At 43.6% G+C, this 18,295-nt stretch overlaps 1 protein-coding gene and 1 long non-coding RNA gene across 7 annotated transcripts in view; one reads left to right on the top strand and one right to left on the bottom strand.

The window, feature by feature from the left end:
* The window catches only part of Znf608 (zinc finger protein 608), a 109,879-nt gene extending 94,903 nt beyond the window's left edge, over positions 1–14,976 (bottom strand). For 2 of the 6 annotated variants that reach the window (XM_048419296.3, XM_087896053.1), the window contains exons 1-2: positions 14,675–14,976; positions 10,137–11,232 (exon numbers count right to left, since the gene is read on the bottom strand). In XM_048419296.3, the coding sequence (XP_048275253.3) occupies positions 10,137–11,048 (912 nt within the window). In that variant the 5' untranslated portion in view covers positions 11,049–11,232; positions 14,675–14,976. Of the gene's footprint in view, positions 1–10,136; positions 11,276–11,883; positions 11,998–12,245; positions 12,659–14,674 lie in introns of those variants that run through there. The other 4 variants (XM_048419299.3, XM_048419298.3, XM_048419300.3 and 1 more) reach the window with 4 other exon arrangements.
* LOC148119995 (uncharacterized) lies at positions 12,656–14,097 on the top strand. The gene is made up of 2 exons (XR_015734702.1): positions 12,656–12,767; positions 13,621–14,097. It is a non-coding gene; the product is annotated as an uncharacterized LOC148119995 (long non-coding RNA).
* Positions 14,977–18,295: the final 3,319 nt, after the last annotated feature.

Genomic DNA, 18,295 nt, shown 5'->3' with positions numbered 1-18,295 from the left:
GTAAAATAAGACCTGTTTAAATGCAGAGAAATAAACACTTCTTGATTACAGAGATTGAAAATAGCACATAAAAAGGATGGTGAAAAAAATCATTCAACATGGGGCTTTATGATTATACGACAATGACCTTGAAAAGACAATAGGCACATCCACTTACATGTGAAAGTGTTACTTAGAAACTGAGCACCATGATCAACATAACCACTGTTATCATCAATAAAACCCTTCACACCTCTTCAAAGCCCAGCACTGCTGTTGGTATCAATCTGCCAAGATGCTTGAGACACAACTCTCCTATAAAATGTGCCAGTAAATTCCACTGTTTACATCCTTTAACGTGAAGAGCACCACCTCTCCGCCAATGCTAAGCCACAGGTCCACTGTCCTGTGTGCGAAAACTCCAGAACAGTATTTGAGAAAGCAGTTCCCGAGGGATGTAATGAAATAACATTCTCAACGTTTCTTTCTTGGCCAAGACTTAACACTTCCAGAAGTCACACAAATCAGGTTGATCAAACAACTTTATGAAAATTCATTGAAATGGAGGCAACAGAGTAATGAACATTGTTGCGTAAACATTGCTCCTACAGTAGAATCAACCTGAAACCCAGAGCCCAGCCCTTCTCATAGTTTGTGCACTGCTGCATGGGAGGGGCTTAAGTCATGAGACTCCATGGATGGTAACACAAGGGCACCAACAGCCCCAAGAGGTTGTGCTCCAAGGACACAATTTTGGGTACTTGCTAGTGTCTACAATGACATGATTAATGCAATCCCAATAATCAAACCAAGTGATGACCCAATTCCTTTATCTGGGGTTACAGTTTGGGCCATAAAATAAAAGAATTTTAAAATATAGCATGTAACTGTCTCTGGGTCAAATATAGCTGTGCTATATTTAGAAGTAAATTTGTTTTTGTGTTCTATTAAAACACTCCATGGGGGCCCCTCCTTAGCCAGATATCCTGTTTTGTTTATTTTAGAAAATCTACAAAATGCTTTTTTGCAAGACTTAAACATATGCAATACATTCTGGGAAATCTTGAAAGATGGCTGCAGGGGGAGGGACCCTAGCCAAAGGGCTTCTCTTGTTCTAATACGGTCCACATAGGAGAGGGGAGAAGGGGAAGCTGTGGTCCCTGGAAGCCGGTCCTAATAGTCGGGAACTCTTCCTCTACGAGTAAATCCAAGGTCTCAATAAATAAATAATAAATATTGAAGGGCATTAATTTGTTTCTAGATGTGTGCATGTAAGTAAAACAGCAGTCATAATGTGGAAATTTCAGTCACATTTTACAACTAATTGGAAGCAGATTAGAATTCCGCCTCAGGGGAACGTTGTCAGACGAGAAGCTGGAGCAAATGAAGAAAGAGGTGATGGCGTCCTGAAGAGCTGACAGATTTACTGCGCTCAGGGCCATAAACGGGTCCCAGGCTGCAAGGAGGGCTCGTCCCCGCAGTCCAGGAGCGCGCGTCGCGGCCCCGGGAGCCCAGTCCACGCCCCAAGGGAACCAGGTCAGTCGGTATCTGGTCCCCTCATACAAATGAAATAAATAAATAAATAATAGGATCTGCACAGTGACACACGGGTGGATGCCCAAGTCCAAGGGAGAGGGCCTTTCTTTGCAGGTGGGGGAGGGGAAGGAAAGGGGAAGCAGCTTGTGAGGGCTCATAGAGCCATGAAGTAATGGAAACAGCTGCTGGCTTTCGACTTCAGTGTCTGGCATCTGCTGCGCCAGCACGGGAAAGGCTGGGGAAGGATTTGGGCAAGGAATGTAAATGGAGACAACTGCCCGAATGGAGCTAGATGCAAGGGTTGACGGGAGACCAATTGCTCCCTTCTGACATCATGTTGCTCCCTTTGGGCAGAAGCCGCACACATGAGGGACTTAACTGAGATTGCGCCTTCCAGCAGTTGGCAGATCTGGGAAGGCTCAGCGCTTCTCCATCAGTTTCCAAGATGTCAGACAACGCAGTCAGCCTAGTTGACCGGGTGTCCACCATTCATCAGCGTTCTGCACAACTTCCACACAGCTTCATACAGACTTAAAATGGACGACTCTCTATTTCACTCACTTGAATTTTTTTTTTAATCATCACTTGCCTTGCTTTCGAACTAGGTCAAAGGTCAGGTCCTTTTTGTTGTTGCCTATTTTTCTCCCTTGCTTCTTAGATTCGGTCCTAATTTCATTTCCATCACAAAAGAATTGGAACCTGGGCACACAGAACCAACCGCCACTCTGCTAATCATGAACCCATAATAAAACCCAGATTTGATAGCATTATCCATGTACTGTGGTGAGCCACATGCAAATAAACAGTCCTCCATGAAGAATGAAAACCCAAGGCTTTGGTCCTTCCAAGTCAAACATTATTGTTTTTAATATGAGCTATCCATAAAGTCAGTGAAGGAGATGACAGGAAATTCAAAAGTAAGTTGGTCTGGCTGAGAACAGTTTGGAAAAGGAAAGGAGGGGCTAAGAGGAGGGTAGGAGGAGAAGTGTTCTCCAGATCCCCCTCTTATTTTAAGTGAAGAATGAACTAAACTGTCAAATCCACACGGGAACATAAACAGTGATTTTCTGCTAGCGGAATTCAAGAGTGCGGTGAGGCTAGTACCTCACCAGAGCGCAGCCTTCCGACATAGACTACCAAGCTCACAAGGAGCGACTTGGACCTGACCTTTGAACCTTCAGTGCCTAATGTGAAAGACACAGAGGTGTAAGGAAGGCAGCCAGCCAGAGGGACAGGCAAGCTTTCTTACCGAACTAGGGGTTTTCTTTCATCAAAAGGGCGAACAGTAACTTCCAGGACTTTATGAAAGTGTAACCAACTGGAACTTGGTCGTCTGATGCTAAGGGAAGCATATAAAAGAGTCCATTTCTTAAAACATATTGCAAACACTTCACACACACACACACACGACAAAAACCAGAACCAAGCTCACTGGTACAAGATCAACGCAACCAAAGACCAAGCTATTATTTCAAACTGTCAGGGGAAGGCAGTAAAATTGCTACCAGGTCTCCTTAAGTTACCCTTCAATAAAAAAGAAGCCATCGGGGAAATAAGAGGAAAAGAAAACACATCAAAACCTTCAAAGTCCCTTTAAGTAAAATTATCCGTCTGTGGCACCATGCCATCTGCTCTCTGGTTAACATAATGAACCCATTCTCAACCCTAAATACGGACTTTCTAAAATCATTATGAACAGCACAAAATACAACCAATATATTTTTATTTACTCTTAAACCATGAAGCCTACAGTCATAAGGGCATTATTTGAATATGCCTAAATGCTCCCCCCTGTACATTTTTCTTAAGGTGCTCGCTGACAATGAATAGTCCCAGGAGGAAGAAAGCTAGGAAAATGAGAGTCCTAGTGAACAAGAATCAGAACGGTGTAGGGGTGATGGGAAAGAAGAGGGAGTGGCTTTGAAGAAGTTCAAAAAAGTTCACAGTGATGTCTGTTCATCACTTTTAACCCACATGTCTTAACAGAACACCCTCACGGTCTTTGTTACAGCTACAAGGTAGACTTTAAATTTTCATTTAACTTCCCTGGGGGTAAATATCAGATGAGATCCTTATAGTTTAAGGCCCCCTGGTCTACCAAGCACATGTATTTGCTTTGCGATCACTTCAGTTCTTGAAGCAAAACCCATAATCTCGTCGACTGCATTCCCAAAGGTGTTTCTAAGCAAAACTTAGCAGGCATGTAGCATTCAGTTGTCAGAAGCAAGTGCCAGTCTCATGATCTTGAATTCCCCGGCAGCTCTCAAAATGACCCTACAAATAGCCCAGCTGTTGGTCAACCAGCTAAGGGTGGTTGACAACTTTTCATTCAGTTGCAATGGCTTTGTTCCAGTTGCTAAAACCTTTGGCTTGAATTAGGAAGCACTTGTAACAGGAAGCAAGTAGGCCCTCAGAGAAATTTCAGTGGAAGAGACAGAACTGGAACAGAGGGAGGGGCCTCCTTTCTCTGGAGAAGAGTGATATGTAAAATTAGTGGTACTTCTTTAAAATTACATTTTATTTATTTGGTTGGTTGCTCATTTGCTTATGGGTGCAACTGCCCTCAGGTGTGGGGGTGTGCCCCTGCCACAGGGCACATAAAGAGGGTCAGAAAAGCAATCCCAAGGAATAAACTCAGGTTATTAGGCTTTGTGGCTTTATCCTTTGAGCCTTCCCAGAACTTTTGGGGTTTTTGTTGTTGTTATTGTTGTTTGGTTTTGGTTTGAGAATAAAGTTCATACCACCTAAAACTACCAAACCAACATCTATATATGCAATTACATCATTTAGACTCACAGACCTCTATGACAGATCCCTTACAGGGCTTTAATACGATCTTTACTTGGTGACCACCTAAACCATTACTGAAGCAAAAGTTTCACCTGTTTCCTGGTCCTACCATATTCAAAAGCCAAGACGTCAGACATGTATTATTTGCTGGTGACAATCTTAATAATGAAGTAATACTCTTTCTCACTGTGGTGTTGCTGCCAAGGGCAATCCAATGTTTCCTTAGTTCTGGCTTCTTCATGACAGGAGAATGCTATCCAGGTAACTTAGAAATAAACTGTTTAGTATTCAGACAAAACCCTTGATGTTCACATTGCTGGCAAGGAGAGCGCCGGCGATCAAAACTATGTTGTGCTACAGTAATTACTACAACAAACTTCCCAATGCTTAATATTAAAGAAGAGAAGAGCATGATCCCTCCACCTCTGCTGCACCTCTAGAGTGTGTTCAACGTGGCAATTATCCTCGTTCAAGCAGCAGAGTTTAAATTGCATTGAAACTCAATTATACCCATGACTTTTTTAAACATACACTTCAAAAGGCAGGTTTCATCACACTCAAATCGCTGAGCAAAATCTCTTTCCCAGCTTATAAAAAAAGAGATTTTTATCCCCTTTCCCCCCCACAAGACATCTTCAAATACAAAACTGACATCCCTAAAGCTTTGGAGCTACCTTTTCTGTGAATTTCCACCTGTGAATGCAGAAGGAAGGCTGAGCAAGGCTGAAGGACGAAGAGGGTGCCCACCTGATTTTAAAAACAAATGGTTCAACCTGCAATTCTTCCAAATGTCACTCATTACCAAGAGCATGGCTGCTGCCACCTTCCAAGAGCAGAACAGATACTTCTTAACAAAAACACTTTACTTTGCTACTCTTGCAAAAGGCAAAGCAACTAATAGTAGTAAATTTATGATTTAAGTGCTTGTGGCTAAAATAGCTTTCCAATTATCAAGGGCCTCTTAGACTGAGCAAGAATGCATTATGTGCTAATGACCACAACCAGGGGTCCCTTCTCCACTCCTTTGTCAGAACCCAAGCAGATACTCCCCTGCAGCTTCACCATTAACATGTCTGTTTCCTGTCAGCCCACTCAGAGATAATGTCATTTATCTCAGGAAGGCACAAACTCAGTCATTAGCTTCAATAAAAGACCTCAAACAAAGGCCGGATAATGTTTTACCCAGGGTTCCCACTAAGCCCAGAACCAAGAATCCTGGCGACTAAGAGTCAAGGGCTGGCAAGCTATCCTTAAAGGAGTATGATGTTGTTGCTTATCAGGGATTTCAGAGTACTGCCTATGGATAGTAAACACCAAGGGTCCCCAGCACTATCACACAAAATTAAATTAATGAAGAGGGGTTAACCCTGGGGAGCCTTTCCCCTCAGTAGCCTCCAGAAGGAAAACTGACAAAATCATTTAGATCTCTGAAGAACTGACCACCTCATTGAGAAGGCCTGTAGAAACGGCCCATAGGCAGTGGTCAATGACTGAACTTCTGGAAACCCTTCAAACAAAAGTGGAACTAGTGAAAAGAAATGTGGGGACATGTGTTTTCACAGTGGAGCTCACATTACTGCAATTCCAATTTTCTATGAAGTACCACCAGGTGAACTTTTTAAAATTAAAACAAAACAAAAAAAAGCACAGACATTGTCAGAATTGGGGCAAATCTCAGCCATTCATTCAATCCCTGTGTTTCATGCTGGAAACGAAGACCAGATGGTACTTTCCATGTCGTTTGAATCTGGTTATTGAACACCTCTGTGGCTAGGGAGATTCCTGCCTAGCACTTTCTGCATTCATTTCGTTCACTAACTATAAAATGCTGCTTAGGAAAAAAATAAGTCTTTATAATACTCTAATTAAAACCATCTTGCACCCAAACAATTTCATTTGAAGAGCATATTCTTAACCCTAGGACATTTGAACATCCAGCCCCTCCACCTGCCTCCTCCCCCCACACCTTGCATTGCAGGCTATTTGAGAAGCCATTAAAGTAGCTAAGCAGTACCCTCTTTAAGCTCAGTCTGGAACGATTGTCCATACTTTTCCTGTTTTCTTCCTTTAGCAAACCTAATAGATTTCAAATGCTAAACTCAGAATTCATTGATGGACCTGGTCACACAAATACTCCAAGATCCATCCAGGTGTTCTCACAGATACAGCTGAACAGCTTCCCCTAGCCACTTCCACTCCCACCCCCACCCCCCCCCTTCATCCTCCTAGGATGTCTATTGGAAAAGGAGGAGGGGCAATGCTGACAGGAAAGCCACCTTTGGCTAAATCCACATGTAACTTTGCACACTGTGCACCGTCCAACTACAATGGACTCAGTGGTTTCATTAAAGCAAGTGACCTTCCTGCCCTTTCATTCCGCCTTAGATCAAATGCACTCCCTAATTCACAGGACACACTATATTATGGAGGGTGTTGGGGGGGAGCATATCCCCAAAAGCCATTAATCAAAGTATGTTCTTAAACTGCTCACACTCACTTAGAGAATGTGTCAGGATTCCCTAGTGAAGTGTAAAAAGGCTTCTACAGGAGAATAAAACAAAATGAATGATGTCCTCTTACAGACAGGCCCATTTATAGACACCGTCTTTAGAAAGACAAGGCCCATGGAAATGAAAAGGGTTTATGATATTACAGAAATAACTCTCCTTACAACACACACTGCACAGACTCCTAAGACACAACTATAAATATGACCTCTGCCTTTCATTTATTTCTGTTTAAGTATCAGCTGTTTTTAGGACTTTTTTCCTACGTGTTTCCTATTAGCCTAGTGATTAAATAACCTCACTGAATTTAATTGTATTCAACATTACTGCTTAATCCAGCCCGATGGCTCCTTCTCTGGTAAGTCTAAACTGTAAAACGATGAAGGGAAATAGGGAAACAGCTTCAATGAAGGACCATTATGCTTTGAAAGGAAGGCGGAGGCAGGTGGAGAGGCAGGTTTTAACAACCAAAAGCCAACCCACCAAATCTACTTACTCAGACATGTCACTGATGGCTTAACCACAAAATGGGTTATAGAAATATAGCTCAAACATCTTGGAATTATGGCGTGTTTTGATTTTTTTTTCACGTATTAAGGGAGTGGCGACTTTAACAACATACTTGTGGTTTCCACATAAAGGAGCCAGAACACTCATTGATTTAATTAGGTTTCATAAGGTTCAATTTATCATGTTTTACATGACTCTATGCAGTGAAAAGACAGAATAAACAGACCAAAAATAGACATGTAGGCATGCTGTGAAAGTTAGCCAGTGACAGCGAGACTTACAAATCTTGTCTAACCTTCTAGCCAGGAAAAAAAAAAAAAAACATACTAACAACACACACATTGCCCGTAGATTTTTAATGTGTTCCCCCTATACACGTAAGAGCCACATGTAAGTGCTGCAGGTTAATCACTTTTACTTGGGAGGCACTTGTTCTTCAAGCAATGTTGAACTAACATAGATTTTTTTTAAAAAAAAACTTTAAATATGAAATTTTTTTTCAAGTCAAGTGGGCCTACTAAGTTTTTGCTTCCCAAATAGGCATCTTTCAAAGTGTTTTCTAAAGCAAAGTAATTTGACATAACCAGTGGAATTAGATTTGCTTCCCTGCGTGGTACTGATGCCATCTCTGGGAGCCAAAGATGGATGTGTTACTAAGTCTTTCGGGGGGGTTGGGGAGGACAGGGTTTAAGGAATAATGTTTGAGATCTCAAGCCAACACCTCAGCTTGACAAGAATGGCCAACACTGTGGGTTCCAGCACCCTGGAAACCATCCTAAGAGGATGTCTGGGCCAAGTCAAGTGGCTGAGGTTGGTACACAGCTTCCCCTCTGCAGGCCAGTGTTCTCTCTCCTCCCTCCCCCACCTCGGCGCCCACCATGACTTGTTTGCTCCTCGTTTATGGAATTCATACGATTCCATTTATACTGCTCTGCCTGAAGATGCATTGCATGTGTGTGAAGAATTAGCCTTTCCATTTCTCACCCACTTCCTTCTGTGACTGGGAAGCGAAAAGAACACAAAAACTGGAGAACCGACACCACGCACTAATCTCAGTTGCCATGACAGCAGCCTTTGAGATCCTGAAATGTTCCGATCGCCAGCTAAACAAAATTGTTGAATGTGAACATTTGGCTGGAAGATTAAAAGGCTAAGGGGAATGCAAAAGGGCAGAACCTCCCACATTCCCAGCAGCCAGGGGATCCAATCAAACAGCTCTGACTCCTTAACCACAGCATTGTGAGCACTGGATTAGGGCAATTCATCCAGATAGTTAAAGCAGATTAGAGCTGCAATTTGAAGACTATTGGCAACAAAAGTAAATGCCCCACTGTACTAAGTAATAAGAAGATTTCAAAACGTCTTTTGGTAGAAAACTATGTGAAACCACACATTTAACCTAAGAAGCAAAACCTGAGGATATTTTTTAAGTTCATTTAAATTCACCAACGTAAAAGGCTATCTAAGAGGATTTGGATTCAAAAGGAAGGCAGTGGCCTTTTGCACGTTTGACATTGTTGTCCACACCTTTCTCTACCTCCATCAGTGCCTAAGTCAGAGCTTTAGTCCTATGTTCTAATTTAAATCTTAAGCATGAAGTCGAAAATAAAAAGGATCAGAGAACTGTGAATCATTTCATGCAGAAATAATTCCCAGGAGATTTCTCAGCATCATTTACAATTCTGATCATGACAGAAAGGGGGGAAAATTACACCGTATATAAGAAGCATATTTAGATATCACATTGTTACAACAAGAAATACTACATCTGCATGCTACAACTTGTGGAATGAATCTAAACACTAATTTCATAGAAACACCGCTCTCACCTCCCAACCAGTGTTCCTGGTAGACACAAGCCCATCAATTGCCAGACATTATCCCAAAGCAACTGCATCCCAGACAAACAAAACCCAGGCCTCCATGCCTAAGCAAGGTAACACTGGGGGCAGTTTTTCCAGTACACTGTCTAACCACAGACTTTAAGACAATGACCAAGAGGGGTGCAAGGGTCCAAGTGGCCTAAGTCAAGCACTGTTAAGTGCAGCACGCATGTTCAGTATCCCCCTTCGCTGCTGCCACCATGCCCCCTTCGGTTACAGCGTCACATTTCAGGCACACGAGCCAAGTGTGCTTTCCAATTCTTACTTAACTGAGCTTCCGGCTGCCCAGGCAAGCTAAATACCCAAGTGAGAGCATTCTCACAGCTCTAGCTGCAAATAGGTGAGAGAGTCAAAGGAGAGTTCTCACAGCCACCAAAACCATCACACTTTGGCTGCAGAGTTACGAAATCAGTGACCAACACTGCAAGACTGGAGTACATCCTTTGGCAGAACTCTTTTGCGGGAAAGTAACAGAAGAGTGAGTGCAAATAACCCTTCACACTCCTTCCCACAGAGGGAACTAGAACCCTGTTCCTCAGGACACGGTGTTAACAATAACACAGCCGCCAATCTCCTGAGGGAAGAAACCAGGACGAAAGTCAAGCTAGTGCTGCAGCAGGCTTTCTATTCAAAGCACGCGGACAATTTGCTGGCTGGCCAGGAGCCCTTACAAGGCAAAAGGCACTTAGGACACTCAGGACCTCCCAACCCATGACCTTTCAAACCTGGCACCACAAGCAGCAGAAAGCAGCAGCAGCAGAAGCAAGAGCCAAACACTGCACTCAGGATAACACCCATAAAGGATGAGCGTCATAGAAATCACAGAGAACCCGAAAGCACTAGGAAGTGTAAGGCACCCGGAGGCACATCCCACATCCCCAAACAGATGCGTACAGAGTGGGACACACACAAGAAGGCGACCTTATCCTACCTTCTCGGTTTTCAGTTTCTTGATTCGCCTGTGGTTCTCCTCCTCCTCCTCTTCCTTTTTGACCAACATAGAGTTTCCCATGAGCGCCGAATCCGGAGCACTTTTGCTAACTTCCCCTGCAGCCGCAACGCTGCCACTCCCAGCGCCCCCGCAGTGGAAGGGGCTCGCACCACTTCCATTGCTCTTGGCCCCGAAGCTATAGAGGTGACCACCGGAGGGGGCCTGGCCTCCGCTGCCATTCTGGTGGACCTGCAGCAGGTCGTGCTTGTCTTTCCGGGATCTCGCAGCATCCTTATCCCGTTTGGCGCCTCGGCTGCTGTGGCTTTTCCCTGGCTTCTCTTCCTTGCTTTTCCCACAGGAGCTTGCCCCTGCGGCGGCAGCCGAGGTCCCGGTGCTGGTACCGTTGTTATTTGGGTTGCCGCCGCCGCCGCCGCCGCCGCTCACACTTTGACCCAGCGCTGAATTCATGCCAGTAGCCTCTCCAGGGCGCCCTTGGACTTCCTGCCTCTTGCCAGTGCTGCTGATCTCGGGAATTCCATACAAGGCAGCAGAAGGCAGAGATTTATTAGCATCCTTAGAAGTTTTAGCCCTTTTCACTTTTGATTTGCTGGTCTCTTTGTGTGAATTCCCCTGGGGAGCGGAGGGCTGAACAGAAGCAAATTTTAGGCCATCAGCTAAGGCTGAGGTAGCACCGGTCCCATTGGAGGCCGGACCTCCACAATCCTTAGTGTTGCTGTTGGTAGTGCTGTTGGTGGGATTATTCATCTCAAATTTCTGTCTGTCCTTCTCCAAATCGGCGTCCAAATCAATGATTAAATTTCCAACCCCGATTTCCCAATCATCGCCACTGTCATAAGTATCAACTGTATTTGGATCCACACCTTTTCCTGCAGTCGAAACGTTCACGGACATCCTGAAGATGAGTTCTCTAGATTAAAAATCCGATGAACTTTCCTTGGGAGATGAGGGGACATTCGTTTAGCTCCGCTGGGCTTTCTCTTAAAGAAAAAAAAAAAAATCCTTCCAATCTTCTGCTTTTTCCTGCCCCAAGAATGTGTCCAGGGATCTCACACCCTCAGTCCAGGTCCACCATCTCCTGTGGAGGAGGAAAAAGTCGAATATTTCTTGTCTGGATGTTACTGGAATAGAAAACGATTAATACCAGGGAGTTGGTAAGGGGTACAAGGAAGAATAGAGAGGGGCTCATTATTGTCTGCACAGTCCAATACCAGGTTTAAAGGCAAACAGGCAGACTTGAACAGCACCCCGACAATAAGCATCTTACAGAAGCTGAACACCCCTCTAAACAACAGGGGGATAGCCAGTTCTTTAAAAGCGTTAAAATATCTCCAAGGATCTAATTCAAGCCCAGAAAAATTTTTGTGGCTTTTTTTTTTTTTAAGTTGAACATTTTGCCTGGCACATGGGCTATTTCAACCCCAGGAAAAGATCGTGGACATTTAGACAAGTAAAGCACGTTGTTAAACATCCCTAAACATATCTTGGCTCTTGCAGTGTAAATAACCAGGCCCTGAAAGTTCTCTGGGACCCATGTTCAAAATGATGTCACTAAATTTTTTTTCTTTCTAATTTTACTACTACTTACAAATTGCCTGAGTAATATAGCTTTGTTCCCCATAAGAAACGGGAGGGGGGCAACAGTAGTCCCCCTCACACACACAAATAAAATACCACTCCCTTTTCCCCCATCCCCAGCCAAGCAATTCTTTCTGAAATATATACAGACCTCTCTAAGAGTATTTCTCTCCGTAAAAAGACAGCGTGAGCAGAAAGGTTAAATATCTGCCTTTTGAGAAAAAAGGGAAATTCATCTAAACAATTTTTGCCATAACCCTGGGTCACAGACCTGCTCAGTCTGTTAAATATGGTGCTACTGACTATAGGGAAACTGATTAAGACATACACTTTAGGTGATCTGCACCACGGTGGCCTCGGTGACCACAAATGAGTATGTGTTTGACAAAGAGCAGTTAAAACAGTTTTTAAAGGGATCAGCCCCCTTTTAACAGTTGTCAAGAAAATAAATAAATACACACCACACACATACACACACACACACACACACACACACACACACACAATGCTTACCTTTTAATCCTTTACCATTTTTTAAAATTAGGCCCGAAAATCAAAAGGTATTTCTCACGCCACTCGGCACACAAGCCTGTGTGTGCCTCATTTTACTTAAACACCAAATGATCAAAAAGGGAAAAAAAAAAAAAACCAAGTAACACACCTCAGCCGAAATAATCACTCAGTAACATTATTCCACTTCCCCATCCCCCTTTTGGCAAAAAGGTCTGGAGTCCTTTTCTCCTTAAAAAAAATGTGTCACTGTGCAGCTGGGAGAGGCTTCCCATTCACAACCCAAGCACCGAAGGGTGTTTTTCCTCTTAACAAGCATTCAGAATAATAGGGTGTTGAGAGAGGGGGAGGGGAGGGAAGGGAGGGAGGGAAAGAGGAAGAGAGAGAGAGAGAGAGAGAGAGAGAGAGAGAGAGAGAGAGAGAGAGAGAGAGAGAGAGAGAGAGAGAGAGAGAGAGATTAGAGAAAAAACTTTTCCGAACTTCGGATTCCGCCTTCAGTTGCAGACTTCAGAGTCACCGTGATCAGTAAGTAATGATCTCATGTAGCAAACCTACAGGCGTCCTCTAGTAACGAGACAGAATGTGCTAACATCGGGATAAATTAGTGAAAGGGAAGAAAGAATAAGAAGAAAGGACTGAAAATCTGGGCTGGATTCCGCCTGTTAGTCGGGAAGTGGCATTTTTTCCGCTCGTCCTGACATTTGATTTCTCCAACTAACTTACGCAGGGGGTGAAAGGATGGGGGGGAGGAGGAGGAAGGAGAAGGAGGAAGAAAGGGAGGGATGAGGAGCTGGGCTGGTGGAGAAAAGAAAGGTGTGGAGGAGGGAGCAGACGATGCAGGGAGCTGATAAACCAGTTAGAGCAGCCTTCGCCTGGGGCGGGGGGCGGTGGAGCGGGGAAAATAACGGCGTCTGAAAGGGGCTGTCTTGGAAACCCGAAGGATGTGATGTTTTCCTGTTTTATGTTGTTTTTGAGAAAAAAAGAACCGAGTTCTTAGAATAGTCCCCGAGGAGGGGTTAAAATCCTCCGCCGCGCAAGCCGATCTGTCATGTGGTAATTCGATAATTAGAGTCAAAAAGATTTTTTTTTAAGGCGACCTTTTTCCAGGACAATTTTTCCCTCTCTACACGCAGCGAACAGCGCGTCTCTATTTTTTCCTCCTCTCTCCACCTCTCGCCCACCCCCTCCTGTGTTTAGTCAGATGGCCTCAGAGCTTGGCTTAGTATTTTTAATTAGCTGGCGTTTGGAAGCTAAAAGCAGTAATGAATTGTTGATGGATTGGAAGCGGAGAGTCGCTTTGCTGGAAATGTCGGGGCTGGGAGAGGGGGATGGGCGCGTTAGCAACACCAACCATCTAAAAGGAGCGATTTTGTTACAGTGCAAGCCTTTCACATCACGTGAGGATCAAGGGCTCAATTGGTTGTCGTGAGAACAAAAATGGTGACAAGCGTATCAAGAAAATACTGATCTGGTCTTTAGAAAAAAAAAAAAAGCTGAAGGTCTCTCCCTTCCCCCTACCGCCCGCCCCCCCCCCCACACGCCCTGCAGTGGGCGAAGCTACAAGTTATGAATGTGAAACATTTCTCAGCCATCTAGGATCTCGGAAGTAAATGTAATGGCCACAAGAGCAAAGCAGATGTTTTAAAGAAACACCTTATAAACCTATCCTCAACTGATCTCCAATTTGTCTGCTTTCTCAAAGGGGTCAGGGGGCGGACGACTGGGGGAGGGGGCAGGGTACCTCGGAGTTCCTGCGATTTTTGTGACCCCCCCACCCGACTTCATGTATTAAACAAAGAAAAACATTTTGCTAGCTCCCAAACCCAGCCTTGTAATAAACACACCATTGTTACTATTTGTGGGTTTGTTTGTGTTGGGTGGGGCTCCCCCCTTTCTCTTAATGGTGTTTTTTTTTTCTTCCTGCTCTTTTTTTTTTTAAGATGGAAAATGGTAGTTATAACCATTACATGTAATGGATGAATATTCCCTAGTTTACTATTAAATTACTGAGCAGGACGATGTGACAGGAGAGAAATCGGCTTGTTCTACCCGGGTTCCGATTTGCCTGCCTCGGTCTGGGCGGGGGTCTGCTCAGCTCCGGTAGAAAAAGGGAGGAGGGGGAAGGTGCGCTAGAGAACTCACACGGCGGACCAGGGTGTGTAACTGAATCACTCTTAGTTTCCTTTGGGTTAGAGCCCAAAAAGGTAATTTACTCTAAGTTAGCCCAAGTGCCCAGTCAAGCTTAATTTGTCTAAAGAAGTTACAAATGCTTCACCCTCCACTGAATAAAATTCACCCTTCTTGGGTTGTTATAAATGCAAAGCCAAACCCTGTAACTAGTTCCTCATTTCAATGCATAAAACTCGCACATTCCCCTGCATGAACACCCCACTAAAGTGCTATATAGCGACACACCACGCAACCGTACTTACGGTCTGTATGGGAGCGAGTTGACCTTTTCCTTCTAACTGCATTGAGTGTTTTTGGTGGCAGCCGCTTTATTTTGGAAATTATAATTTCTTCAATTTTTTTTTATTATTAAAGATGAACCAGCAAATGTCACAGACCGTCCCGTGTATTTTTTATAAAAAAAATAAAAAACAACAAAATAAAGCAAAATCCAGAACACAGAAATCCCCCGGTGCACACACACACACACCAAGCTTGTTCTGGAAGAGTGGAATCAGAACTGAAACACAACACACGCACAGGGGGAGTGGAGCCAAAGGAGCTCTCAGCCTGTATACCTGAAAGGGACTTTTCTTTGTTCCCAATGCCCTTTCGCATCGGGCCAATCAGAGAGCAGCTTTTATGAAACTGGGCTCTCCCATTGGCTAGCTGCTTTCTCTTGGCTACTGTAGGGGGTTGAGATACACACACGTATAAAACACACACTGAGCGCGGGTGGGGGTGCGATGGGGGGTGGCGGTGGAGACAAAGCGTTTTATTTTCCAAGCAGATTGGGGTTGCGGAACCTCCCGCAGGACGAAGGGAGGGGGAAAATGAGGCGCCTGTTTCAATTACTACATCATTCACATAAAACACTTATTTATTAAAACACATCTCAAGCAGGCTACGAAGAGAGGATGTCGGTAAATGCAAGTTTGATTGTGTTATCTTGGGGGAAATAATGTCTGTGATCGCTCGGTGGCAGAGGGAAGCCAGCTGAGCCACAGGCGCAGAGCGGGGACGCCGCTCCGTGGAAACCCACGCGAGCGGTTTGCTGTTGTCCCTTCCATGTCCCAAGGACTCGGTAGCCCATCTCTGCAGCTTCTGCCTCGCAGCTCTCCCCCACCACCTTAGCCTTCCTGCAAGAAAAATACCCCCCCACCGTTTCTCTCTCTCTCTCTCTCTCTCTCTCTCTCTCTCTCTCTCTCTCTCTCTCTCTCTCTCTCTCTCTCTCTCTCTCTCAAAAACCGACGGTAGGCGTTCGGTGATGGGTGAACAAGTAACCCTTTTGTTTCCAGGCTTTGCGTCTAGAAGCACTAGCGTGTGGACCCCAGCGACCATTAAGCCAGCCAAGTGAATGGCTCTCTTAAATTAGCAACAAATCTCTTCACCTGATCTTCTGCGACTCGAACAAATAAATATAAATCAAGGCCTCAGCCTTATTAAAAAATAAATCGATTTGTAGAAGATAAAATATACTAGGCATATTCACCCCTTAAACAGTGCCTGTCCTTAATTTTTAACCATCTGGAGGATCTGTCAGAATTCTTTTCTCAAATCTTTAACTCTGGAGTGGACAGAGATTCTAAATTCTCGGAACGCTGTGTCCACAACCCACAAACACACAAAATGTTCTCACTTTTATGGTAAGACAAACGCAGCCAAGTTAATGGGACTCATTTTCCAGGACAAGAGGCTAATGTAAAATAACAACTCGTTAATATATTTAAGCTAATGTAGTCTTACATAGTAAGCCTTTAGAACACGGTTTATTTTTAACTTTGTGTTGCCATTTTCGATTATTTAAGGAGCTAGAAAGTGGAGATTTTAAAATCATGTAGCCTGTGGATTTTAATTCATCCTATTATAGCCCCAAGTTTGAGGGAATGGGTAGCCCTGGAGCTTTTCACTAGACAGGAAGAGTCTGAGATGGGCCTTCGCTTAGGCAAATGGGCACACAGGAAATTACCCTTGGCAGAAGACAGCTATGATGTAAATGTTTGGTGGCGACTTTGTGGATCAATAAAAACATTTATGCCACATGTTATAAATAATGGCTATTGACTAATGTTTGTGTTTTTAATATATTTAGTCCATTAAAAAATGCCAATCTGTTGTTTCACTGACCTAGATGAACTAAACTAGATGTTGCAAACATTAACAAACAGTGATTTCTGACCTTTATCGGAGTAAGGCAGAGAATGCGATCTATAGGCGTACTTGGCTCGTCCGAAGTCCTTTTCACTCAAATTGAAGCTGTACATTAACAAATAATCTGGGGCAGACTGGATGCCTAAGGTCCACTCATCTACCATTTTAGCACTGATGTCTGAATAGTATTTTTGACTATACAAGTTTTGCATTGTGTATTGGTAACAGGGTAATACATATAGAGAGTCTTAACTTTTCTAAGAATTGTGGTTCCTCAAAGACCATCTCAGGCTTGTGCACTTCCTGTGTCCTGTGTGTGTGTGTGTGTGTGTGTGTGTGTGTGTGTGTGTGTGTGTATGTGTGTGTCTCCATTTTGGGTTATGGTAATCCCATACGTTGTTATTAGTTTAGAAAAAAATCAATCCTTAGCTCTTAAAACAAAATTACTTCACAGGGTATTTAAACATTATCTAGCGACACTTTCAAAACATACCCTTCCTGAAGAAATCACAGAGTTGGACCACAGGTTTAGTATAACCGAATCCAAAATTTAACCATCGAGATGTGTACTTGAATCTAGCCCTGATTTCAACACCAAAACCTAAAAATTAAACACCACTGGCCAAAGATGAAGGTTTATGTCCAACTTGATTACAGATTTAATTCAAGTTATTCTGGCAAATTAAAGCCTTTTTCTTTCCATTTTAAGATTCCCTCAGTCCTTTATTCTCCACCCCATCTCTTCCACTCCCCAGATTCTTCCAGGCAACTTCTGAGCAGACTACTATTGTCACACTGGCTTTTGCTTTGTTTGACAAGGGGTGGGGGGGACAATCAAGAGGCATCAGAAGACACACAGTTAATAGAAAACTGAAAGAAAGATAATTAGCTACCAGCTACTCTCCACCCTCACGAAACTGAAAAGTTTGGTTCTGTTTACAGAGCTGAAATGTTTCGTCTCGATTATTTTTAATTTAATGCTTTCGAGAACTTCACACACGAGTATTGTTGTATTTACATAATATCCATCCTTACGTTCCACCCCTCCAACTCCTCCTGTGCCCTCTAGTCCCTTTCAAATTCCTGACCTATATTTCTTATCAAGGTAATGTGTCCATAGTGTCCCTGTTTTCCTAACAGTGTCTACTACTTTTCCGTGATTAGACCAGTGAACTCTTTCAGTGCACACTTGTAATTTTACGTTTCATTGGGTGTCTACCCAGAGACATGAGAGACGGAGCAGATGTCTGAGTAAAAGGGCAGAATTGAGGGGTGGGCTAAACATGAGGTTAGTGTAAAGAAGGTAATTAAAGCGTGTCATCCTACCTGCAATAGTAACCGCCACCACCCCTCCATGGGCGCCCAAATCAGCTCAGCACTACACGTAACACATCATTAGCAAGGAGGTAGAAAGATCCTGCCAGGAGACTTGGTTTTTTTTTTTTTTTATTTTGTATCTGCAAAGAGCGTAAGAGGAGGTACCACAGAAAATCAAGGTGGTCTTTATTTGTGACTCTTCTGATTTAGGGGTGTATTACTAAGGGCCAGAAATCAGTTTTGCCTCCTTTCCTTTTTTTTTTTTTTTTTTTTTTTCATGATCATTTCACCAGGTAGCTCCGGCTCTGCTTTCCGAATGGTATGATGATAACGTGTCATCATGCCCCTTAGACAGAGTTTCTTGAGTTTTAATTTACTTTGGGACAAGTCAAAGCTTTTCTGAATCTACACAAGAC

Source organism: Myodes glareolus, chromosome 13, assembly GCF_982192425.1.
Source record: "Myodes glareolus chromosome 13, mMyoGla1.1, whole genome shotgun sequence".
In the NCBI taxonomy this organism is placed as follows: domain Eukaryota; kingdom Metazoa; phylum Chordata; class Mammalia; order Rodentia; family Cricetidae; genus Myodes; species Myodes glareolus.
Note: the sequence above shows the minus strand (reverse complement) of the source record. Positions and strands in the feature narration are given on the sequence as shown.